We start from the raw sequence: 26,571 nt of genomic DNA on the forward strand, positions 1-26,571 counted from the left end.
GGGTGCGCTGTAGTTTCAGCTTATTGGAAAGCTTGCCCACATCCAGCCACTGCCACGGAGGCATCACCTCATCCCGAGAGCACACCTTCTCACATGCTCACTTGCTTCCTGACTAAAATGACAAGTGTCTGTGGGCCCAGGCACACACACGGAGGGTGTGCCGGTTGGCAGCACGCTATGTTCTAGACCACAGTCAGTCATGGTAACCTGAATCTGTGTTACAGGCCATGGTCAGTCATATCATTACAGGGCCCCAGACCTTAGCATAACTGACTCCATGATGGAAATGCTATTCAGGCTGTGAAAGTCAGCATGTAGACAGCACCACCTGCCGAAAATGAAAACAAAGACCTAAGCCATCAAAGTTCAGAGAAAGTCTCTGATATATTAACCTTGCTTTTTTGGCTTCTGTAGTTCCACTTCGGCTAAATGTTCTTTGGAACTGCAGTGTATCAACCCAGAACATGGCCTTTGTACTTAAAAGTTCACCCAAGAAAGTGTCAGTACTACAATGGAGTCCTGAGCACCCACTGTAGTTTTGTCAGCCAGCTAATCAAGACTTTCAGTTGGCCTAAACCTACATGTGAGCTGTCTTCTCTTGTGAATGCCCCCACAACATGTCTGGAAGTCCCACCAAGACCCCAGAGCCTCTCAGATCGGGCAAGAATGCAATGGTCAAGGAGCTGCTAGGGGGGTAGTTCCCAGGACTCTGATCAGTCACTGCCATAAAGATGAATCTGGCACCTCCAGTCCAAAAGAAAACAAATTAGAAAGTCTCCTGGTCTGTCACCTCCAGAAGCAAAGCTGGTTCAGGCTGGACACATAGGAGAGGTCGATGGGGCTGCAGATTGAGTGCCCAGGATCCATGTGAGATGTCACTGGACACCTCTGCCTGTTCAGTTGAATGAATGTGTGGTAACCACCCCTGGTGTGTGTGTGTGTGTGTGTGTGTGTGTGTGTGTGTGTGTGTGTGTGTGTGTGTGTGTGTATCCATGTGTTTCTGTCAGTTTTGTTTCTCTATGTTGACCAGTGGCTTTCTCTGGAGTAACACCCTCCTGATCCCAGCTTAAGATCTGTGCCCCCTCCTGTTGGGGACACAAATCCTTTGGCTCTGCCAGGTCACCCAGAGAGACGAAAATCTCAACCTGTCCCACTTCAAGAGCAGGGTGCTTGCTTGTTTACTTGCTTGAATCCTGCTCACAGTCAGGGTTGGTCACTGTATGGAGGCAGGAGGGAGTCAGGCCTCTCATCCAGGCCCCCGTCCTCTAAGCAGAATGCACACAGGGAAGAGGAAACACTTCTCCCAGTGAGGATTCTCTCCACTCTGTGTCTGATCTAAGCAACCCCAGGTAAGGGAAAAGTTCCCCTGGCTGAGCTTGAAGGAGAAGAGAAAAATCCACTCCTTTGTCTTCCATGATTTATGTCTCCTTATTAATTGATGGTCCATATAATTGAAAATCTCAAAACCCATCATTCTCTGAAAAAAGATAGAATTTCCCCCACAGAAACCCCCACACCCCCAGATGAGATCAGTACCAGATAATGCAATCTGGACAGAGCAGATTTTCCCTTCTGTTCCACACTGACCACGGAGACTTTAAACAATTTTCACTAGGTCCATTTTTAGAAGGATTAAAGATAGCTGCTAAAATGTTTTTCATTGTCACCCAGTCAACTCCAGATATTATTTAAAAGTTATCAAAGATGATAATGAGGATGATGATGACGAGGAGGAGGAGGAGGAGGACTATGATAGTGTTTAACAACAGAGAACTGATTGGGATCAGTTTATACAAACTGAAAGCCACTGTCATCCCTTGAGCACTGTCCCAGAGGACATCTTACCTGCCTTGCCCCTGACACACACCCCTCAAGTCTGTTTGCATGTTGCTTTCCTGTCTAAGGAGACTTTGCTCAGTAAGGCCTTCCTGCCACCATGTCTCTTACTCTGCGAACTCACTCATGAAGTCATGTTAGGACCAGTGACCCCCATGGCAACCCCGCATGCTTCTGGGAACACACACCAGGGTGTCACACACACCAACACACACCAGGGTGTCACAACACCAACACACACCAGGGTGTCACACACACCAGGGTGTCACACACACACACCAACACACACCGGGGTGTCACACACCTGGGTGTCACACACACTACCAGAGTGTCACACACACACCAGGGTGTCATGGCATAAATGGGACATGGGTGACAGGACAGTTGCACCCCCGAAACCCCAACTTCCAGAACAGAGGAACGTTATGCCAAGTGAACACCAAGCAAACTCCACTACTTCCTATCCTGCTTACAAATCCCTCTCAGCATCACTGTGTATTGCCACAGCAAAATGTGCCTGAAATACACACCCAGCTGGACCCAAGAGGATGAAAGGTTAGCATGGACCCTCCAATGGGAACCATGAAAGTGTTATAAGAATCTGGGTATGCCTGTTGTTTGTATGTGTATGTGTGTGTGTGAACCATGAAAGTGTTATAAGAATGTGGGTATGCATGGTGTGTGTGTGTGTGTGTGTGTGTGTGTGTGTGTTGCAGAGTTTAATAGTGGGGAGGGGAATCCCACATTCTTAGGTGATGTAGGAAGCATCTTATAGAGACCTTGGAGTGGATCAAAGCCACCCCCTCCCCACATTCACCCAGATCCAATGTGACTTATTTGGAAATAGGTGTTTGGGACCAGGTGCCTTCTAGAGCCATGTAGAGACCCACGCTGTGCTGCCTCCACCTTGCATGGTTTCTCCGTGTAGCCCTGGCTATCCTGGAACTCACTACATAGACTGGGCTGGCCTTGAACTCCTGCTTCTAGCTCCTGAGTGCTGGGATTAAGATGTGTGCTACCACACATTTCTCAGAAGATTCTTTTAATGGGACAACGTCAGAAAGCTCAAAACATGCCAGGAAGAAGACAAGGGCAGACCAGGCACAGAATGCACGGCCTGTGAGCTGTCGGACAGGTACACTGGGCATCTCAAGCAAGGGGAAAAGTGAGTCCAGTTGCAAGCACTACAGAATAATGAAAAAGTAGATAAGCAGGACTCGCCATTCCCAGCACCCACATGGCAGCTCACAAACTCCATAAGTCCAGCTCCTGGGAATTTGACACCCTCTTCTGGCCCCCAAAGGTTCTAGGCACACATTCAGGCAAAACATGCACACATATACAATAAATAACTCTTATAAAACAAACAAACAACAAGAACAAACAAACCTCTCAGTAAACCAGGTGACACACACATGTCACCTCAGCCTTGGAAGGTGGGGACAGGAGGATCAGAAATCGCAGGGCATCCTGGAATTTATATTAAGTAATAATTAAGGTTAATGCCAGAGTGAGCTACATGAACATGCGACTGGGTCAAATAGGTAGGTAGATAGATGCATGACTGACTGACAGACTGACAGACTGACACAAAAATTTCCTCTGGACAACATCTATATTAAGAGTTTTACATGCAGGAAAATATTTGCTTTATTACATTGAGTAGATTTTTAAAATTCTAGTAAGATCCAACACCCTAGACTATAACAATGAGTTACTGAGAAAAGAGAGGATGGAAAGAAGGCAGAGAGATAGTTGAAAGAAAAATCCAAGGAAACAAACATGTGCCCTGAGAAAGCTGACATTTTGTCTGCCATTTGAAAAGTTGAGTTTGGAGACAAGCAGGCATCACTAACTGCAATACCACATAAGGTCACACGGTGGCGCGACGTCTCCACTAGTTTCTCTCCATCCTTCGGGCCCAGGGGTTACTCTTGCTTGCATTGTTCATAAAATAGCTCGCGAATCCCATAAAAACCTTGTTTGTTCATTCGTTCGATCGTCTGTCCATTTTAATTATTTATTTTGTGTTTCTGGCCATATCTTCGGTCACTTCCACATGTACGCTAGGTGTCACTGGCCAGAGATGGTCAGAGACAGCTGTACCACTTGAGGCAATAAAGGTGATGCTATCAGAACCCTGAAAAGTGACAGAGGCCTGATACAGGCATCCCCAACTACCCCACAGGCTGAGGTGGATGGATCTCTCAAAGCTATTGTACCCCAGCCAGGGCAATATCTTTGTCTCCTTGCCACACTCTCTCAAATAAACGGTGCCCACACCCCAACCCCCGGAAAGGGGAAGGGAGGGAGAGGGAAGAGGGCGGGCAGGAAGGAAAACCAATTCTACCCAGAGTGGTGGGTGAAATGCAGATACTGTATTTTAAACTATAGAAAAATTCAACAGTGTGAAACTAAAATACATGACAATATATGAAACACAATATATGTCAAATCCAGTACCACAACCCACATTAAGGACAATCCAACAGTCAACCTGGAGAGAAGTCTTGCAGAAAATTAAGGTCCATCTTTGTTTAACACCCTAGCCTGCCTCCCAAGCCTTATTTAGTACTTGAAAGTCTTTAAACGTAACATCGAGTCCTTCTTAATGATACCTAATAGCTGTGCATATTTATCAAGCACACCAAGATAATGCATGCATATGCCGTGTAACGACAGAACCACATCTCTACCACTCCCATCCCAGTGACCAGCTAATATTCTTTGTGCTAGGGGCCTGAGAATTCCTCTCTCCCAGTTCTTCCTGAAATGTACATTACATTGATGTAAACTATCCTCACCATGCTGAGCCACAGACATTAGAAGTATCTCTAGTATACAGCTGCCTACCTCTGCTATCCCTAACCCCACCCTGCATTCATCTCCCTGTAGCTGGGACAAACTGCTTGAGAAACAAAAGGGAGACAGATGACTGGTGACTCACTGGCTCTCACTCAGGGTATCAGCTGATCGAAGCACCCCTGGAAAATACATGTAAGAGAATATTATTCAGCCACATGAAAGAATGAAGTCTTGGAATTTGTGGCAGTTGAGCTAGAGGACATTAAGTGAAAAAAGCCAGACACATAAAAACAAATATTGCATGTTCTGTAAATTGAAGCTAAAAACAAACAAACACACACACACAAAAAAACTAGACCAATGTCTCAAAGTACGGGAGAAGAATAGCTGTCAGTGTGGAGAACCATTGTTATTGTTTGAGCTGAAGGCTCCTTTGTTGAAAGCTTGGCTGCAAAGAGATGGGATTTGGGGAAGTGATTGGCTCACAAGGGCTCTGACTTCATCAATGGACTAACACATGGATAGATTCATAATTTGGTGGCCCTTTGGGGAGGTGGTGCAAACTGGAAGGCGGAGTCTACCCAGAGGAAGTGTCACTGATCCTGCACCCTGGAGAGATGCATTGTCCCTGGCCCTCTCCTCTCGGCCTCTTTCCTGCCCACCCTGAGTGGGCAGCCCCCTCCACACTTGGTTGATCCTGCATCCTAGCAGTTGTGAGGAGTTCTGCAATGGCATGGAACTGGGAGCACAGGGGCCTCTGACAGACTCACTTTACTTTGTTTGGACTGTTCAGTCTTGTGTTAGAGTCCTCTTTTAAAATTACCTTTTATTTGTTTGTTGTTGCTGTTGGTGTGTGTGCATGTGTGTGTACACATGAGAAGGTTAGAAAATAACCTACAGGAGTCTTTCTTTTACCACATGGATGCTGGAGATTGAACTCTGGTCAGTGGACTTAACAGCAAGTGCCTTTACCCACTGAGCCCTCTCACCAGCCCCTCATATTGGCACCTTAATGCAGTGAGTGTCTCTTCCTTTTTTTATAAAAAAGATTTATTTATTTATTATATGTAAGTACATGTAACTGTCTTCAGACACTCCAGAAGAGGGCGCCAGATCTCCTTACGGATGGTTGTTAGCCACCATGTGGTTGCTCAAATTTGAACTCTTGACCTTTGGAAGAGCAGTCGGGTGCTCTTAACCACTGAGCCATCTCACAAGCCCCCCAGTGTCTCTTCCTATTAGCCAGAGAGAAGTCTGGTCACCGAATTTAACCTTAAATTGAAATGACTGTCACAGAAAGTTAGTAATAATAAGTAAGTAGATGCAGGTCCTACCACCACAGTCACTGACTGACAGGTTTTTGTGCGTTTCGTTGTTGTGTTGTTTTGTTTTGTTTTGTTTGCATCATAGCCCGGTTTATCTCACAGAACACAGTCAAAGAGAACAGAGGCAATTCCGAGGCCTGTGCTTCATCAGGCCTGCCTGTCTATTGAACAAATGCACTTGAGGCCCACACCACATGGACTGGACTGGAGCCTAGAAATTAGACCTAGGAATTTATTACAGTGACTCCTATACATCTCACAAACAGACTATGGTTTGTGACTATGGTGGGTGAGGACTGTCAAGTAAGGTCAAGCTAACTGCCAGAGGCCACACAGGCAGTGATGGCAAGAAGACCCTGACACAGAAAAGCCCCTTTACTAATAAGTCTTCCCACATAGCTCTCAGGCCATGAAAGTTTCAAATGTGTTTGAAAAAAATCAAGAATATATATATCCATATATATGTGGATATATATATGATAGATAGATAGATGGATAGATAGATAGATAGATAGATAGATAGATAGATAGATAGATAGATAGATAGATAGATAGATAAGATTAGATAGATTAGATTAGATAGATAGATATTTGGTCTTTGTTTTACATTTTTTTATTCACTTTATATCTCACTATCAGTTTCCGCTCTCCTCACGAAGAAGCTGCTGCCTGTGGATCCTGTTCCCCTAAATGGACTGCCTGTTCTGCTTCAGTGGGAGAGGATGTGCCTTGTCCTGCTGCCACCTGGTGTACTGGGGGAGGGGGTAGGAGGGCTGGGGGTGTTACTTAGAAGGTGGCTCCCATTTCTCAAAGGGGAAGGGAGGGAGGAATGGGGCGTGATCTACTTGCTACTGACAGTTTTGAAATGTCACAAGATGTTGCCTCCACCGACTGCCTGAAGCAGTCATTTGTGTGCGACAGCACATGGCATATCACAGAATCCCCAATCAAGGAGCACCGCGGTTGGGTACTCTGTGCTTGGAATGTTTCTGACATGTTTGTCTCACACCTCAATGAACTTCTCTGAAGCATGTATAGTCATAAATGCCCAAACCTCTCACACACAGACCCAGACAAATACACGGTGCTTTGCAACACATGAACTGCACTCTTGCTCAGAGCAGTGACCCCTCCCTGCAACCCAAGCATTCAGGAGCCTAACGTTCCAGGCCAATCTAAGCTACAACATGATATCCTGCCTCAAGGAAGGGAGGGAAAGAGGGAGAAGGAAGGAAGGGAACGAAGAAGGAAAAACAAATTTTCATTACAGATACTACAGAAATAATTTGGAAGACCTACATATGGTGACTATTTTAGTTATTTTCCCAATGTTGACATAAAGCACCATGACCAAGGCAACTTATAAAAGCAAGCACCCAGTTGGGCCTACATCTCCACAAGGCTATAAACCTCAATGACTGCACAAAGGCAGGAACATCTGTGCTCACATCTTGATCCACAAGCAGGGAGCACACTGGGAATGGTGGAAGGTTCTTCGAAACCTTAAACTGTCCACAGTGACACACCCACCAACTGAGGACCAAGTGTTCAGACATATGAGCCTACGGAGGCCACTCAGTCAAACCACCCCCATGTAATCCCAGCATTTGGGAGGTAGAGGCAGGGGGATCAGAAGTTCAGAGTCATCCTCAAATATGTGAGAGTGTGTGTGTGTGTGTGTGTGTGTGTGTGTGTGTGTGTATTCAAAACCAGACTGGACTTCATCAGACTCTGGTAGAATAAACAAACAAATGTTTATGAGTTGTGAGATGGCTCAGTGGGTAAAGGCATTTGCCACCCAAGCCTGACAACCTAAGTTCAACTCCCAGAACACACATAAAGTGGGGAAGAAGAGCCCAATCTCCACAGTGTGAGGGCTGCCATTCAAACACATACGTCATACATACATACATACATACATTCATACATACATTCACACATACAGATAATAATAATAACAACAATAAATAATAATAAATGTTTAAAGAAAAAAATAATTTCAGAAATAGATACATATGCATGTTTATTCACGGAAAATGCCAGTTATGGCTTTAATATTGGCCATGGTTATCAGAGTTTACAAAAAAGCATAAAGTGCAAAAGGTCTGTAAATCCCCCCGAGCTATGGTTAATATTACTTCAGCCAGGGTACATACCGCCTATACATAGCACAGTCTACATAAAGTATGAAACACAGTGTATATCTGAAAGTACTCTATTTGCTTGGTCTAATTCCTGTGGTTATAAAATAGTTTTAAATCTGACCTGATGTGTAAGGAAAGACACAAGCCATGTTTTAAAGTCTGTGGGAAAATAATGTCTATAAAATCTATTGAGATCCCAATCTGGCCAAAGATGGGCTACTACTGGCCAGTGGGACCAACAGCACCCAGGCCAAGCCCTGGTTGGGAAGAATCCAAGTTCAGCTGGATAAGGAGCTGGGGGAGGCCCTAGCTGGGTGTCCCCAGAGACCATTAGTTGTCAGACCTGAGGGAAGAAAGAGCCAGAGAAGGTTCAAATCCCAGTGTTGGCTCTGGGTGGGGGTTGGGAGAAGAGGCCTCGTGAGGGAAGATTCAGACTCCTGAGAAATCCAACCAATGGAAAGGGTGGCTCGATTTTTACAGAGCCATGTTTGATCCTCAACACAACACTGTTGACCCATGACTGGGGTAGGCACTTTTCCCTGGATAGACACCCATTTCCCCTCATGGATCACATTACAAAGGGAAGAGGACTGAAAGAACACTTCTGAAGGGCTGGCTTTGGCATCACAGGGCACTAGAGAGAGAATTCCTCTCCTAAAAACCAACAAAGGATCAAAACTGTAAAACCATTGACAGACATGACCACTTGGTAACATTCATGGCTTCCTCTGTCCTGAGATCCCAGGCAGATTCGGAACAGAACAGAGCCCGACACCCATGCAGGGCCCAGTGGTCACGACGTCACTCATCGATGTCATCTCTACCAGAAGCAAGAAGATTCTGCAGTGCACATCAGTTACCGGGCTCCGCTTATGGAAGTGGCCCACTGCGTCCAAGTAGGTACTCGGCTCCTTTCACCCAGGTATGTTCATGCGCATCCATCAGTATTTTATCCCTGTACCTAGGGCTGTCATCAGAGGCCCTAGGGAATAAGTCCTTTTCCTGGTAAAAAAGAAATGGTTCTTCCCTGACTTTGAGGACACCATCGCAGTTAAGGAAGGGCACTCAGGTCAGACTAAACCTTGCATCTAAAACCCCTTTCCTTCAACCGTCCTACAAACTTATTCATTTATTACTTTACATGTATACAAATGTTTTGCCTGCCTGTATACGTGTGCACCAAATGCCCTTAGAAGTCAGAAGAGGGCGTCGGACGCATCAGGGCTGGAGCTGCAGGTTATGAGCCTCACAAGCTCGCTGGGAATCAAGGCTGGGTCGTCTGGGAGAGAGCGGAGAGAGCGACACGGGTTCTTAACTGTTGAACCAACTCTCCAGCCCCAGACGACCCTTCCAGACGAAGGCAGCTGGGTGTCATCTTCACGACATTTATACAGTGCAGAATACATAAGGGCAGCTCCCTTGCCTGGGAAGATGAACCAGAAACAAGGCTGGTTTGATTTTACCCTCTGAAAATTTCTAGACTCAAAAATCAAAGGACTCAGCCGCAATTCTAGGTTGCCACAAACATTTCACTCAAAATCATTTTAAACATATTTTAAGCTACAGTTAAAATGACATGTACAATCATTCAAAACCAAGTATTCCTGCCTTGTAAATTGCCAATCAGATGACTATGTGTTTGCTACCTGGGAGATTTGGTAAATGCTATGAATTTAATAAAAGACAACTTATTTTACACCTCATGTTCTATAAATACTTGTGACTATAAACAAGAAATAGCCCAGCAAGTTACTTTTAAAACTCCAAAGCCACAAAAGCAGAATGAAGTCTATTCATTTAAAAACTCTTTAAGTCCAGTTTCCACTTTGTACCCTGTGCAGGTTCTAAACAGAGTAGGAGTTCCTAGAAGTGCCAGAACCAGCAGCCAGCTCCTTCAGACGCAGGACACCACTCAGAACGGTGTTCCAACTCCAGTCCCCTGAGCGCAGTCTCACCATGGATAATGGAATGTCAGAAAGCAGAAGGTGCCTGAGTTACAAACATCCCTGAGATAACCCATACCCACCTCATACCCTGAAGATAGCCCAGTGAAGACAGTAGGATGCAGGGGAGAGAATTTCATGTCAGAGTCTGCCCCTTCCTACCTGGGATCCCCAGCCAGCCAATCAGAGTGTAGTGACTGCCCAGCATCAAGAAGAGCAAAGTGCTCTGAGAAACCAGTTAGCACCAGGTATTATGAAAACAAAAGCTGGAGGCCCACACTCCAGGGAGGCTACATCCCCAGGAGGCCCACATCCCAGGAGGCCCACATCCCAGGAGGCCCACATCCTAGGGAGGCTACATCACTCAGGAAGCACACATCCCCTAAAGACAGCAGAGGAATGGGGTCAGAGTCTTGGAGGTAACAACACACCAAAAGCTTCCAATAAGAAAAGCTTTCCAAAATCTTCACAGGAGCTCCACAGTCAAACCTCCAGAGCTGCCTCAGTGATTACAAGGAGGCCTTGCTCTCACAGAGCTCACAAGAGGGGGCTGTGTGTGGACTCTTCACATAGCCTGAAGGATTCTCTGTGGGTCTGAGGCTGCTGCACTCTGGAAGAGCAGAAATGGTGTCTATATTTAATGTGTGCTTAAAGAGGAGTGTAGCTTTTGGCATAGAGGATGTTACCAGCTTTGCTCTCTGAAGCCGCCGCTCCATCTCTCAGCAGAGGTAGTGGAAGGATCCACAAACACGTGGAGAACCTGGGAAAGCTAAGAGGTGCGAGTGACAAGCCACCCCTCTTAGTCACAGCCCTCACGTGATTTGCCCACTTGGTTTCGTTGAAGGACAGTTTCTCCCGGCAAAATGAAAAGTTCTGGAACCTTTCATCACAAAATCAGAAGGTCTTGTTTTACCAGGGGGTCGAGAGTCTGGAAACGGTGGGATCTACAGCAAGCTACCTTCTCCAGTAAGAAACTTTGGGCTGCCCTGGGTCTCCGAAAGAACTACTCTGTCGATGTCATTATGGACATAACCCAGCAGGCCCCGTGTGCCTGGAAAGGGTACTGAGAAAGACACCTCATGTCCCTGAGCCCTCTATTTCTTAACCTGGGGAAGTCAGACACTGCTGTCCAGTTAGATCACAAAGGAATAGAATTTTAAACACCCACACCACACCAATTCCTCAACCCCCTCAGCCATCTTTGCTAGCAAACGAAGCCCAGCGCGCACTCGAATAGAAGTAAGTAGAGAAGCAGGTCACTGCCTTGCCATCACGTGATCTTGACTGGCGACTTCTTGTGGGCACACAGAAGGGACACATAGGGGACACCAATAAAAGCCCATTTCTCGCTGGGCCAGAATCTGATGACTGGACCTTGCTCAGGTATCTCTGAGGCAGCATCAAAGTAGGCGAAGCACACACAGCCCAGGTACGAAGCAAGGCAGATGAGAATATGCCTGCAAGAGAAGGGAGATGTGAGCCTGGTGCAGAGCTTCTCCCTGGGGCCACCCATCCTCCCCGCTGTCCCTTTCATCCAGAGGGCAGGTGTAACGCAAAGGATGAGATAGCCAGCGACGCCAGAAGGGGTGTGATAAACCATGAGCACCTGAGCCTGTCCTAGTTTTCAAAACAGTCCCATTGAAATGGCATGGTAGCTCAGATCTGTAGCCCTAGTGCTCTAGGAGGCCGACTCAAGGGGACTACACTGTGAGTTCAAAGTCAACCAGAGCCACAATTAAAAAAAAATCCTACTACATAATTGGACCAAATACTTTTGGGGTCTTCTCAGTCTTACTGAGGGACCAGGATGAAACTGGAAATGGCAAGGTGGAAACAGATGAACCCAGAGTTAGATCTGGAGCACCTTAGCAAGATGTTCAGGGTGTGCTTGCCATTAGAATGTGGCCTGTAGTAAAGGATGCTCAGAGCTTTATGGGAAAACCCTTTTGTTTTTAGACTATCTTTACCGGTCTAAAGTTTCATTTTGCCCTTTATATGAGGATATAAATCCTGGCATTGGTGTTGCATGCCTTTAATCTCAGCACTCAGGGGACAGAGGCAGGCAGATCTCTGAGTCTGAGGCCAGATAATTCCAGGACAACCAAGGATACACAGAAAACCCCTGCCTGTCTTGAAAAACAAAGCAAAACAAAAACCAACCGATCAAACAAACAATTAAAAAGACAAGAAAGAAAAGAAAAAAAAATAAGAAAGAAGTCTTTTAAAGGGAGACAGATCCTTCCTTATACACTATATTGAAAGCTTATTCCAAATGAATTAAAGATTTAAAATACAGACCTGTGAGATGTCACAGTAGATGAAGTGACTGTCACCAAGTTTGATGACCTGAGTCAATCCCCAGAACCCACATGGTATAAGGAAAGAGCTGACTGACTTCCAAAAGTTGTCCTCTGACCTCCAAACATATACTACTATGGCATGTACATCCATATATATATATATAAATGTAAAAAATGAATTACTTTTAAAATTTTTAAAATATAATTTTAAAATGGTTTACTCTATATGTATGTGTCCTATGTGAGTATATGGAGATCTGTGCAGTACTTGCAGAGACCACCAGAGGGTGCAGGGTCCCCTGGAATGAGAGTTGGGGGTGGTTGTAATCCACTCAACCTGGGTGTTGGAACTGAACTACAGTCCTCTATAAGAGCAGCAAGTGCTCTTAACTGCTGAGCCTTCTCTCCAGCACCTATGCTTGTAATATATATTTCAAAAACTAAATTTTTATAAATTTTGATGGAAGAGGCTTGTCTAAGATTGGCACAGAAACCAGTCAAGAAAAACCAGACACAGTCAGGCGTAGTGGCGCACGCCTTTAGTCCCAACACTCGGGAGGCAGAGGCAGTCGGACTTCTGAGTTCAAGGCCAGCCTGGTCTACAGAGTGAGTTCCAGGACAGCCTGAGCTACACAGAGAAACCCTGTCTCGAAAAAACCAAAAAAAAAAAAAAAAAAAAAAAAAGAGAGAGAGAGAGAGAGAGAGAGAGAAAGAAAGAAAGGAAAGGAAACTATCTGTCCAATGTGATAAAGACCTGAAACTTATAACACCCAAATGTTAATTGTTATAAATGTTGTGTGAGCTTTGCTTTAAAATGGGGTTGGATGAAGAACAGGGAGGAAGGTAGTAGAGATGAGACCTGGCCTCCAAGAATAGCCACATGTGGCAGCTCCGTGTATTGTTTCTTATGCTTTGTAAACCTCTTCATCCTGGGTACAGTACCACATCTTTAATCCCAGCATTTGGGAGGCAAAGGCAGTTGGATCTCTGTGAATTTGGGGCCAGCCTGGTTTACAATCAAGTTCCAGGCTAGCCAGAGCTACATAGTGAGACCATCTCAAAATAACAGTTATCAACTAATGAGTAGTTAATGAAACTTTGCATTACAAACAGCACATAGCCACTGCAGACAAAAACATTAGAACATCAGAAGGTATACTTTGAATAAGGAAATGTGGCAAATTTGAAAGACTGCAATTAAATTGCATCCTAAAGCCACCATTCAGATTATGTTTTGAAAGATATCTGGTGGCACTGTCTTTAAAGACATAAAAATTAGAACATATCTTTTTCCCTATCAGGTTAGCAAAGCTTTACAGCAGTTAATAACTCCTGCGTGTGTAATCATGTGGGCTGAGCATACTAACAGAGTTCAGAAAAGGAATGGAAGAACTGGGCTAGAAGCGACGGAACACTCGCCTAGCATTCATGATGACAAGCACCGCCAAGGTAAACAAAGCAAAGTCAGTTATGGTGGTACCTGTCTGTAATTCCAGACTCAGGACTGCAGAGTGAATGTGAGGCCAGCCTGGGATACATAAAACTCTCTCACACAGGAAATAGACAGTTGGGCATGGGAACACGTGCCTTTCATCTTAGCACTTGGGAAGCAAAGACAGGCAGTTCTCTGTGGATCTGAGCCAACTTGGTGTGCACAGTGAGTTCTAGGCCAACTGGTACTACACAGTGAGATTGTATTTTAAAACAAAACACACACACACACACACACACACACACGAATACTAAGACAGATAAGATAAAATAAGGCCTCACTCTTATCCAGGCTGCCCACTTGCTTGTGATCCCCGTGCCTCAGCCTCCTAGGTACTAAGATTGTGACCCTGTACTGGTACTCCCAGTTTATGCAGCGCTAGGGATCAAACCCCTATGCGAGGCAGGCACTCTACAACCAAATCACATCCCCAGTCCAAGACCTTATAGTCTCGAAGTCTTAGAAAAAAATAGAAAAAAGTGTTGCTATCTTGCAATTTATATTACAATTTAACCTATGAAGAAGATTAGAATCAATATGTTTTTACAGATTATGTACAAAAGTGAAAAATTAGAAATGACAGAATATTGAGGTCAAGAGATGGTTTGGTGGGAAAAAAGAAAAAGCAAGCTCTTGCTCTGCAAATAAGGCCCGAGTACAAACACTCAGTAGAAAGCCGAGTGAGTCTGCAGTCCTCACACATTAGGACAGCTAGACAGATCTTTTTTTTTTTTTTTTTTTGGTTTTTTTTTTCGAGACAGGGTTTCTCTGTGTAGCCCTGGCTGTCCTGGCACTCACTTTGTAGACCAGGCTGGCCTCGAACTCAGAAATCCACCTGCCTCTGCCTCCCGAGTGCTGGGACTAAAGGCGTGCGCCACCACGCCCGGCTTAGACAGATCTTAAGAGCTTGCTGGATAGCCAGCCTAGCTGAAGAGGCAAGTGTCTGATTCAATAAGAGACCCTGTCTCGAAGGCAAGGAAGCAGAGAGCAGTGGAGGAGAGTAACGGATGCCTGCTGTGGCTTTCCCATGCACGGACATGTTCATATGTTCATATGTGTTCACATGTATGCAACACACACCTACATTTGTACAAAGCACCTGGTACTTATTAATAGACAGATTGGCTAGGTGAATTAGAAGCATCCATGTAGTGAAACATATATATATATATATGATAATTATGTACATAATATATAATCATATACATAATAATATATAATAAATAGATATCTTTGCACCCTCACACATATGTGTAAAGAGTGATGCCCAGCAGAGCGGGAAGGTGAGCAGTGGGGTACAGTGCTTACCTAACATGCATGAAGTCCTAGGTTCAATCCTCAGTGGGGCATAAACCCAGAGAGTGGCGCTAAATACCGAGAATCTCAGACTTAACGGATGGCAGTAGGACGATCAGGTGGTCATCCTCAGGTATGCCATGAGTTCAAAGCTAGCCTGGGCTACATAAGAAACCATTGTCTTAGGGGAGGGGTGGGCATGAAGTAGATACAGAGTTATCTAACCCTTTAATACTGCAAGAGAACGTCGTCGTCCACAAACACGTTAGGTCATATTCATAACTATTCAGTGTGGCAGGTGGACGCCTGGGGGCGCCTGTGGGCCTGGGCACGTGCCTGACAGGAGTTTGGTCTAAGACTAGAATAAGTTTGCATTGCATATAGAAAGGTGCCATTGTGGTTTTCTAGAAACAGAATAATTTGCAGGTGCATGGCTGTAGATAGATGGAAGAGATAAAGTTTTTTTAATTGTTGTTGGGTTTTGGTTTTTTTTTTTTTCAGAGTTATTTATTTCTATATATGAATACAGTGTAGCTGTCTTCAGACACTAGAAGAGAGCAGTGAATGTGGTTGCTGGGAATTGAACTCAGGACCTCTGGAAGAGCAGTCCATGCTCTTTTTTTTTTTTTTTTTAAAGATTTATTATTGTACATAAGTACACTGTAGCTGTACTTCAGATACACCAGAAGAGGGCGTCAGATCTCATTACAGGTGGTTGTGAGCCACCATGTGGTTACTGGGATTTGAACTCAGAGATGTTATCTAACTATGTGGTGCTGGCTGGCCTAGAAGTCAGTATGTAGCCCTAGTTAGCTTCTAATTCACAGACGCTAGCCTGCCTCCATCTCCTAAATGTGCAATTAATGGTGTATGTCATCAGGCCTGGCCGTCCTTTTCTTCTTCATTTTTCATTAGCAATAAAGGAGACAAAAATTTTTTTTCAGGAAATGTGTATGTATACTATAAAAATCTGCAAAGATATATATACTTCAGGTTGTTAATTATCTTTCTTGGAGGAGTAGAATGATGAGAGCCGTTTTCTATATGTCTATGTTGTTTAAAACTGTTATTCAAAAGTTACTTCATGGGACTGGAGAGATAGCTGAATGGTTAAAAGCACTTGCTGGTCTTATAGAGGATGATTCCCAGCACCTACATGGTGGCTCGCATCTGGCAGTAACTCCAGTTCAAGAGGCTCCAACTCCTTCTTCTGGCCTCCTCATGTACTTTCTCCTGTTTTGCTGGAGTTTGAGGCCCGGGGCTGCAGGGGCGGGGCGGGGGGGGGGGGCGATGTTCTGCCACTGAGATACCCCTCCCCACCCCTCCCTTGCTTCCTCCCCTTCCTGGGCGTGTATTCTGTATGTGATTGTGTAGCCTCCAGTTTTTTCCCTTTGAACTTTAGAGCCATTCCCAAGCTTCCCAAAATATAGATACTCTATTCCCTCATGATCAAACAGCGTGTGAGTGTTCAACAGCAGACTTCAGTGCCCCGGGCTTTATCTGTAGCTGTAAAAAGAATAGGTGTGACTGTCCCTAGATGACCTGCAGAATCCAAGCCTTCACCAGGCCTCCAGGGCCTTGAGGGCGTGGTTCCAGCTGAGAACCAGTTTGCCCTCACATCACATAGGCCCCAGCTCCCCTTCCCCCATCACCCTTCCAGACCACGGAGTTCAGGTTGCAGACTCAGTTTTCAGGCTCCCAAGAACTGTTAAGGAGCTGCCAACCCGCTGTGCAGCCTAACAATTAGGTCTTTAGGAGGGTTCGTTCTGGCTAAACCAGCTCCCTGGAGCCATTTTCACACTCTGCCTTACTTTTGTTTCTAAAATGTGTGATTTAGGAGAGGAAGGGAAAGAAGAAGGGTAGGCTCTGTGCCCTTCCCCTGAGCCCACCTGGGCTCCTGGTCCGGAGCACAATGCCCTGCAGCTATCGAGGGCGCCAAGGTCAACGCCAGCACCTTGGGGGCAGGAGCACCGCCCGGCAGGAGCACCCCAGGGCAGGAGCTTACCACACACAGTGCAGGTAGGGGAAGTGAAAGGAGGAGAGCAGCTCACAGAAGGCTTGGTCGCTGATCCAGCAGAAGAGCGCCAGAGTCCACCAGAGGCCAGAGAAGAGGCCCAGCTTAAACACACGCACATTGTCACACCTGCGAGGGAGAGGGAGAGAAAGTCAGGGTTGGTCTCCGCGGGGTTTGCTGGCTACCTTCCCTGGATCTTCAAAGCTTCTCATCTGCTCCAGTTCCGTAGCACTGGCCTCATTCTAAAGACAGCCTCATAGATGTAAACATAACATGTATGCACGTGACTCGATAACCTTCTCCACACAGGCTCTGACTCCAGATACATAGAGCCACCTACCATCATGAAAGGGTACCCTAATATCTAATGCAGATACAAAATATAGAAGTTCGTCTTCCCTCCTGCCTACAGACTCCGCATTCCAGTTTCTTAGCTCTTCCTTCAGGATCCACCCCAAACCTGCCGTCTGGCCATGGGGGTCCAAGTCCCATCATTTCCTCCCTTCAGTGTGGTCACAATCTGTGGGCTCCCCTGCCTTTTGTTTTGTTTGTTTGTTTGTGTTGTTGTAGTTGTTGTTTTGTCGTTTTCTCTCCATACTTTGGCCCTCACTACCTTTGCTCACACTATGGCAGATACACCGTTCCTCAAACACCCCAGGCCTTGGCAGGAACGGGCCCTACAGCCTTCCGACTTGCTTGGCCTCTGATTAGAGTGTTCTGCCCTCACATAGCCTTGTATTTCAGTTCTCTTCAAGTGTCTGCTCAGAGTCACCTGGGAAGCCTGTGTCTGCTTCAATGAGACCAGCTCATTGAATGAACACTTGGTCCCCAGTTGGTATGTGTGGGAAGTTCGGAAGGCGCGACTTGTTAGAGTTAAGAATGTCATTGGAGGCCAGGCGTGGTGGCACACGCCTTTAATCCCAGCACTCGGGAAGCAGAGGCAGGAGGATTTCTGAGTTCGAGGACAGCTTGGTCTACAAAGTGAGTTCCAGGACAGCCAGGGCTATACAGAGAAACCCTGTCTCGGAAAAAAAAAAAAAAGGAATGAAAAAAAGGAAGGAAAGAAGGAAGGGAGGGAGGGAGGGAGGGAGGAAGGAAGGAAGGAAGGAAGGAAGGAAGGAAGGAAGGAAGGAAGGAAGGAAGGAAAGAAACTCCGGGTTATCGATAGGAAAGTAGATTCTAACAACATAGAGGGTAGGCAGCTGTCTAGCTATTGTGCTAGTTTGATCTTACTGTAAATATATAGGCTGTGAGTGTGTCTTTCATCTGTGAACTCAATAACCAAAGGCAGGGTAGAAACCCCAGGCCAGGATTTTAATAATTTCTACAACATGAAGCAGAGCAGAACACAGAGAGCAGTCTGGAAAGCCATCTCAGCCAAACACAGGCTGCCAGCTCAGACCCACGAGCTGACTTCAAGTTGTTTGTTTCCACTGCTCCCAGACACCCCTTCCTTGGAACCCCTCTCCAAGCTGAGGATGGTCCTCGGCAAGAATCTACACGAATGACCTGTCTGCAAGATATGCTGGCGTAATTGTTAGCAATCAGGGACAACCAAGAGAGACTCCAAGAGACTAACAATCAGGCATCTTCATAGCCAGCTCTCAGGGACCTGGTGACAAGACATATCATCCCTAACGGCCCAGAGGTGACACCTTGTTGCCCCTGTCACATGTCCTCTTGGGCATGTGCCAAGGTCCTGGATTAAAAGCCATCTTTTCCCTCCCCCCACCCCCAGACCCCATGCCCAGAGGCAGCCTCTGTACCTCTTCCCCTTAATAAACCTCCCATGTGAGATCTGATGCTCTGTGTGACTTTATCAAACTTGCACCCCACTTCCATCAGTAATAGTGGCACAAAGCACGTGGAGTAACCAACCAATATCTGAGCTGAGATAAGACCCACTCCATCAGATGGAACCACCCATATCCAACATTGCTTGGACGGCCAAGAACCTGAGACTACCTTGCCCACTGACCTAGGGGAAAACCAAATACTATTTTTCTGCTAAAGGAACAAAGCAATAAAATGACTCCTAGCTGCTATACTCATAGATTCCTTGCCTTGCCTAGTTATCATAAGAGAAGCTTCCTCGTGCAGCAATGCAAAGATTCACAGATACAAAGACCCACAGGCAGACAATATGCAGAGAGATTCAGAGACCTTGAAACACTCAGCCCTAAAAGGGATAGCCCCATCAAATCCCTCCCCTCAGGCCTCGGGTAGCTACTCTGTGCAAAAGGAGACAGAAAGCAGGTAAGAGCCAGAGGAGTCCAAGGAAGAACACCATGAAAGAAAGATCCTTACGATCAACAAGACCAATGCTCCTCTGAGCTCACAGAGGCCCAGGCCGCTGTCCAGGGTCCACCCCAGACGGAGCTAGAGCTAAGCACACACCCACCCCAACCCAAAAGCCATCTACAAGTGATAGCCACTGGCATCGAGTTGTACTGAGGTTTTTGACTTGGATTTTTGAGAAAGAACTTAAAGTTAGGTGGGTTGGGGTCAGGAGAGGATCTGGAAGGATAGTGAGGAGGAAAAGAATACGGTCAAAATACACTTAAATTTAAAAATTGTTTTAAATAAGAAAAAATTCTGAAAAGAAACATTAAGTTTTCTCCAAGGGAGTCTCACTAGGGGACACAAACCACTCTTAAGGGTAGGTCCCATGCCCAGGCGTAGATGCCAATACAAAACAAACCTAAACACATCTTTAGAGATTCTTTGTCACATAATGTTAAGCCAGGGCACTTGTTTATCTACCATACAGATCCTTTGTGTATGCATTATAGCTTCCAGTTTGGAGTTTGTATAGGAATCCTGTGAGAACATATGTGAATCTCTGGATCTATATGACTTTTTTGTGCTTTTTCATTGGCTCAGTTTTTTTTGGTTTGGTTGTTTTGACATATTCCAATTTCTTTGTTTTTCATTTATCTTATTGGTTTTTTTAAATTTTATATGTTTTATATTTTTATTTTATGTAATAAAATAAAATGTTATTTTGTTATCTTTCTTTAGATATCTGTCTTACAACAGGAAACAGAAAAGATGTGGATCTGGATGGGAGGGGACCTGGTAGGAGTAAAGGGAGGAGAAACTGTAATCAGAATATACTGTACAAAACAACCATCTATTTTCAATAAGGGAAAAACATAAGTTGCTGTCTCATGGTATCTTATCACAGCAACAGAAAGATAACACAGAGCCCTTTCCTGAGCACAATTTTTAAATAATTTCAAAAGCTACCACCTCCCAAAAACTCTTCCTCCTTTTGCGGGAGGTAAGGGGAGGAGGGTTAGATTTTGGGTTTTGGGTTTTCAAGGCAGGGTTTCTCTGTGTAGCCCTAGCTATCCTAAAACTCTCTCTATAAGACAAGGCTGACCTCAAACTCACAGAGCTCTGTAGGCATCATGTTATTGTGAGCTGTGTAAAGTCTATCCCTATGTTATTCAAACGCTGATTTCTCTGCCCTTATATCTTGCTGCAATCTAGCTGTGGTATTCTAATCATTATGTCAAGAATCTCCCATCTAAGTTTGTGTAAACGGTGCTCATCATTTACTCTCTGCCTTGTCAATAAAAGCTGGAAAAGCCAATGACCAGGCAATAGAGAGAATAGGGCAGGACTTCCTCCAGCCAGGGGAGGAGGGTGAGGAAGAGAGGAAGAGAGGAGTCACCATGAGGAAGGGGTCTGGAGAGACATCAAGGCAGAGTACACCTTACACCCAGAGGGCCAGAATGATATGAAAATGCAAATATCTCAGGGACTTTTGGATTGGATTAGATCATAGGACTGGAATATAATTATGTCTAGTTATTGCACTTTAAGTTGAAAATAAATCTTGGTCTTTCTATGTCTTTATTGGGGAACTAGCTAGAAATTTTTTTAAAGCTACTGTATTAGCTTGCTGATTACATTTATATTAAAATTACCATTACAGAGATCTTCCCACCTCTGCCTCCTGAGCACTGGGCTCAAAGGTGTGTGCCCCGGCCCATTCCTCCTTTAATGTAACCTCTGGCATCTTCTATTTTGCTGTTGGTTCCCCTATTGACACTAGGGCTGTTCTCTAAAGTGTCCTCAGCACTAGAACAACACTGGGCATAGGAAAAGCTCTCAAGATTTGCTAAATGAGAAAGAGAGTTCTTACACACACTGAACAAATGCTCTGAAACAAATCCTACTTGTAGGGGATTGGCCTGGTGCAGCTTGTACCCTATTGCTAATATTGGGTCCCCCAGACCTGGAGTAGACATAATTCACCCTGCCTCCAAGTTATTTCTGATTGGTAAATAAAGATGAGGTATAGGTGAGGTTTAGGATTCCTGGGCTTGGGGTCGGAGGAGAACCACAAGGAGGGAAAAGAAGGTGCAGAAGGAGGAAGGAGAAGACGACATTGGTTAGGAGTCAAGAAAGCAAGGCCATGAGGGTTGGCCAACTGAAGTTAAGAGCAGCCCAGATGGAACACAGTAAGTCTTAACTCGGGGTTATCTGTATGAAAGTAGATTCTAACAGCATAGAGGGCAGGTATCTGCCCAGCTCTTGTGCTATTTAAGGCTTATTGTAAATATGAAGGTAGTATGTGTCTTTTATCTGGGAACTAAATGGTAAAGGCTCAGTAGAACCCTGGGGTGGGATTAAGTAATTTCCATAACATCTACTGGTTGCCTGAAACCTGCACCAGTTTTTTTCCTTGTTGTGGAATTGGTCCTCAAGTAGAGGGTTTCCATGTGAGGAATTCCCAGTGAACCCATTGACAACTGGGGACTACAAAGGTTCTAAACCAGGACATTTTTTCTCAGTTGACCATGCCTGAGTCACTTATGGTCTTACAAGGGGCTGAGCATCCAAGAAAAGGCTTAACTTGTATTTACTAAGCAAATGGACAGATGTCAAAGGTCCTGCATGCCATGGCCCTTCCCACTGCCTGAAGCAACAGCTTCAGTGAAAACGGATTCACAGCAGCTCACAAGCCCTGTTTAAAAACAAAACACACAGCCAGGTGTGGTAGCGCACGCCTTTAATCCCAGCACTCAGGAGGCAGAGGCAGGCGGATTTCTGAGTTCGAGGCCAGCCTGGTCTACAAAGTGAGCTCCAGGACAGCCAGAGCCAGAGCTATAAAGAGAAACCCTGTCTCAAAAAACCAAAAAAAAAAAAAAAAAACAAAAAACAAACAAAAAAAAAACCACACACACATATACACACAAATGCTCTTACAGGAAGGGTGAATGCCACCTTTGAAAAGTATTTCTGAAGGAACAAATAAAGGCCAAAACCATTAACTTCTTCTAACCTTGTCTGCTTCCTTTTGCAGTAACAAAAACACCGTGACCAAAATCAGCTTGGGGAGGAAAGGGTTATTTCACCTTACAAACTCCCAGGCCACCATAGAGGGAAGCCAAGGCAGTAACTCAGAGCAAAACTCTGGAGGCAGAAGCTGAACAGAGATCATGGAGGAATACTGCTTGCTGGCTTGCTCTTCACAGCTTGTCCCTCCATTGGGTTGGCACTGCTCAAAGTAGGCTGGGCCCTCCCACGTCAATCATTAATCAAGAAGGTGTGCCTCCCCCCCCCCCCCAGACTTGCCTACTCCAGGCCAGTGTGATGGAAACATTTTCAACTGAGTTTCCCTCTTCTCCCATGACTCCAGTTGGTGTCAACTTGATAAAAAAACTTACTGCAAACCATCACTGTAACAAGATACCTGAGACAAGATACCTGAGACAAGTGACTTAAAAAGAGGAAAGAGTAATACTAACACTAGCTCGTGGTTTAAGAGGTGTCTGACCATGGCCACCAGGCGCTGTCGCCCTTGGCTCATCAGGGCAGGGAGAATGAGACCAGGCAAAATTACTGACTTCATGATTGCCAGGAAGCCAAGAGACAGAATCAGAATCAGATAGGGTCCCATAATACATGGTGGCTCCCAGTGGTCTGTAACTCCAGTTCCAGGGAATTCAACACCCTCTTCAGGCATGTAAGCACATGCATGTGGCATGCAGGCATACAAGCAACACACACACACACACACACACACACATGCACACTCGCACATGCACACTCGCGCACAGAGAGAGAGAGACTGAGAGAGACACAGACACAGACACAGAGAGCAAGCAAAGCCACATGTGGTGGCACATGCTTTTAATCCCAACACTTGGAAGGCAGAGGCAGATGGAAAGTTCAAGGCCAGCCTGCTCTAAATCTAAGTTCTAAGCTAGCCAGGGCTACATATTGAGACCCTATCAAAACAAAAGAAAACAAAAGCCACTCTAGTCCTCTTCTGAGTAAACCACAGCTTCCCAAGAGTGTCAGGCCTGAGCCCACTCTCTCCACCTCAGGCCTGAATTCCAATACTCCATGAACTGCGCCCTCTAACGGCCATTTGTTCATATTGCGTCCTCCCTGTAAACCCCGAGGTTCTCCTTCACAGCACCATCACAAGCTAAAACAGTATATGATTTGTGCAGTTATTTGCCTCATGTCTGAAGGTCAATGGAACTAGGAGCCATACCTGTTTATTCACCAATGGATGCCCACTACCTAGCAACAGTCCCTCACCCAAAGCAGGGCTTCAGCGACGTTTGCTGATGAATCAATAAACTAATAAAGAACAGGCACAATTTCAGCTGGGCGCCAGAGGCTTAGGTAGAACTATATTATGTTTATTCAATGTTTGTTTGGTTTTGCTGCTGTTGAAACATGCAGTCCAAGCTGGCTTCAAAACCACTATGTAGCCTCCCATTCTTACCTCTGAAGTACTCCCAGGTAACCCCAAGGATTAAAGACTAGAATTACAGACTAGTTAAAGCCAGACTAGGCTATATAATAAAGTGTATCAAAGGACAGGAAAGGAAAGAAACTGGAGGGGAGGAAGGATAAGAAAGGGAATCTAAAGAAAGGGAAACTAAGCCAAGTGTGGTGATGTCAGCACACCTTTGATCTTAGCCCTTAGGAGACAGAGGCAGGTGTAGCTCTGAGTTCAAGTCCACCCTGGTCTACAAAGCCAGTTCCAGGACAGCCAAGACTACATAGGTAGATCTCTTACAAACGGAAACAAAAATGTAACTTAAAAATGTTTTTCTACACATCATTACTTTTATAAAAAGTTTCCATGAACACCCAACGTAATTAAATTTAGAAATTTTGGCTTAAGGATCACAGGAAAACGGAGCAACATGGCAGAGATGTAGTGAAAGTAAAGCGCCAGTCGGAGTCACTGGGGGTTGGCAGAGTAGAGGGAAGTCAGTGGAGAGCCAGAGCCCAGGGCGGTGGCTCTGCGTCTCCCTCTATTCCAGAGGATGCAGGTCCTGCTACAGCTGCTGATCAGGATGCCCAGGTCAACTCAAACCTGGCCCCAAACCTGGCTCCACCAGGTTCTAGTCTCATTGTCATGGATTTCATCAGAGCATCAAAGTGAGGTCAAGTCTCAGAAGGAAACAAGCATTGCAAAATGAATATACACCCTCACCCACCCGAGAGCAATACCCACTATTTCTTCTCTTACCGTTCCTTGATTGGTTTATGGGTGGGGTGTTTCACTTTGCTTTTGAGACAGAGTCTCACTCTGTAGCCCTGCTGGATGTCCTGAAATTCACTATGCAGACCAAGCTGATCTTGAACTCACAAAGATTTTTCCTGTCTTTGCCTCCCTGGTGTTGGGATTAAAGGCACGTACTGTCACACCCAGCCTCCTTTATTGTATTCTTAAGGTGGTTTTTTTTTTAATCATTTTTTAAAGATTTGTTTTATTTATTTTATGTATATGAGTACACTGTAACTGTAAAGATGGCTGTGAGCCATCATGTGGTTGCTGGGAATTGAACTCAGGATCTCTGCTCACTCCAGTCCCGCTCACTCTGGCCCAAAGATTTATTTATTATTATATGTAATTACACTATAGGTGTCTTCAGACACACTGGAAGAGGGCATCAGATCTCATTACAGATGGTTGTGAGCCACTAAGTGGTTGCTGGAAATTGAACTCAGGACCTTAGGAAAAGCAGTCGGTGCTCTTAATCTGCTGAGCCGTCTCTCCAGCCCCCCTAAGGTGGTTTTAAGTATAAAATAATTATCTGGCCTCTGTGGGAGAGGAGGTACCTAGTTCTGCAGTGACTTGAGGTGCCAGGGGGGTTGGTACCCAGAGGGGACCTCCCCCTTCTCAGAGATGAAGGGAATGGGGGAGAGGCCATCTGAGTGGGGGACTGGGAGGAAAGGGGCAGGGGGACTATGATCAGGATGTAAAGTGAATGAATAAATAAATTAATGGAAAAATGAATACAATAATTATTCTTAGAAGGAGGAAAGATGTGTTTTAAAATATCATTTAAAAATGTTTAGGTGTATCTACTTTTTGTGTACGAGCACTCTGCCTGCATGTATGTATGTGCACCATGTGCATGCCGTGGTATGCAAAGACTCCTGAAGACAGTGTCTGGGTCCCTGGGACAGGAACCATTGTAAACCATCATGTGATAGTGGGAATCAGAACCCAGCCTTCTGTCAGAGCAACAAACAAGTACTTTAAGCTGCTGAACCTCTCCAGCCCCCAGGAAAAGTTGGGTTTGTTTGTTTTTAAAGATTTATTTATTTATTTATTTTATTTTATTTATTTAATGTATGTGAGTACACTTTTACTCTTCAGACACACCATAAAGAGGGCATTGAATCCCATTACAGATGGTTGTGAGCTACCATGTGGTTTCTGGGAATTGAACTCAGGACCTCGAGAAAAGCAGTCAGTGCTCTTAACCACTGAGCCATCTCTTCAGCTCTCCAGAAAAGTATTTTAAATGCAAGAGAGTCTCTTAGCAACATGATTTAAACATCCCAAAGTTCAGCACATCAGGTCATGACCCTGAATCAGAATAAACTTTCGTTTTCTCCTGGTGAGAGAAGGTTCAGAACCAACCCTGAACTCCAAAGGCCAGACACGTTTCAGGAAGGAAGGCTAGAGACAAGCAGAGAGATTAAGCACAGTCCTTCCTCTTTGTCCCCTAAGCAAAGCAAGGCATGGGAAAGACTGGCTTGGCATGACATGTCATGTGAGAGCAAACAGGGAAGACACTGGAAGGAAACGCACACAGCGCCAAGGGCATCCTTTTTCTGGGAATATCACAAAAGCAGGGAACCTTTCCTTTCCTTTTCCTTACTGGAGTTTAGGTGGTAGCTGAGTTACAGCAGGGAACAAAGAGGCCCTGTCCACGCAGTATCCCTCTGTCCCTGTGTCAAGCAGAAGTCAAACAATGCCAATGACTTTCTAACCATGGTGGCAGTGGGTGCTATAAAGGAGGGCCATAGGAAGATATATAAATGGCTGAGCCCCAAACTAGAGGACCAGCAACAGTTAATCATACCAAGGGTCAGAAACTGGGATGTGTGAGCAAGGCTGGAGCTAGAGGGACCTGGGTTCA

General features: G+C 45.3%; 1 protein-coding gene across 2 annotated transcripts in view; it reads right to left on the reverse strand.

The window, feature by feature from the left end:
- Positions 1 to 7,976: 7,976 nt before the first annotated feature.
- Acer2 (alkaline ceramidase 2) overlaps positions 7,977 to 26,571 on the reverse strand; it is a 43,640-nt gene continuing 25,045 nt past the window's right edge. Inside the window, exons 5-6 of one of the 2 annotated variants that reach the window (XM_029476357.2) lie at positions 17,193 to 17,284; positions 7,977 to 11,510 (exon numbers count right to left, since the gene is read on the reverse strand). In XM_029476357.2, coding sequence (XP_029332217.1) covers positions 11,245 to 11,510; positions 17,193 to 17,284 — 358 coding nt within the window. In that variant the 3' untranslated portion in view covers positions 7,977 to 11,244. Of the gene's footprint in view, positions 11,511 to 17,146; positions 17,285 to 26,571 lie in introns of both variants that reach the window. The other variant, XM_021160271.3, reaches the window with a different exon arrangement.

The sequence above is a fragment of the Mus caroli genome, unplaced genomic scaffold (genome assembly GCF_978045245.1).
Source record: "Mus caroli unplaced genomic scaffold, Mus_caroli_1 scaffold_6, whole genome shotgun sequence".
NCBI classification, from domain to species: domain Eukaryota; kingdom Metazoa; phylum Chordata; class Mammalia; order Rodentia; family Muridae; genus Mus; species Mus caroli.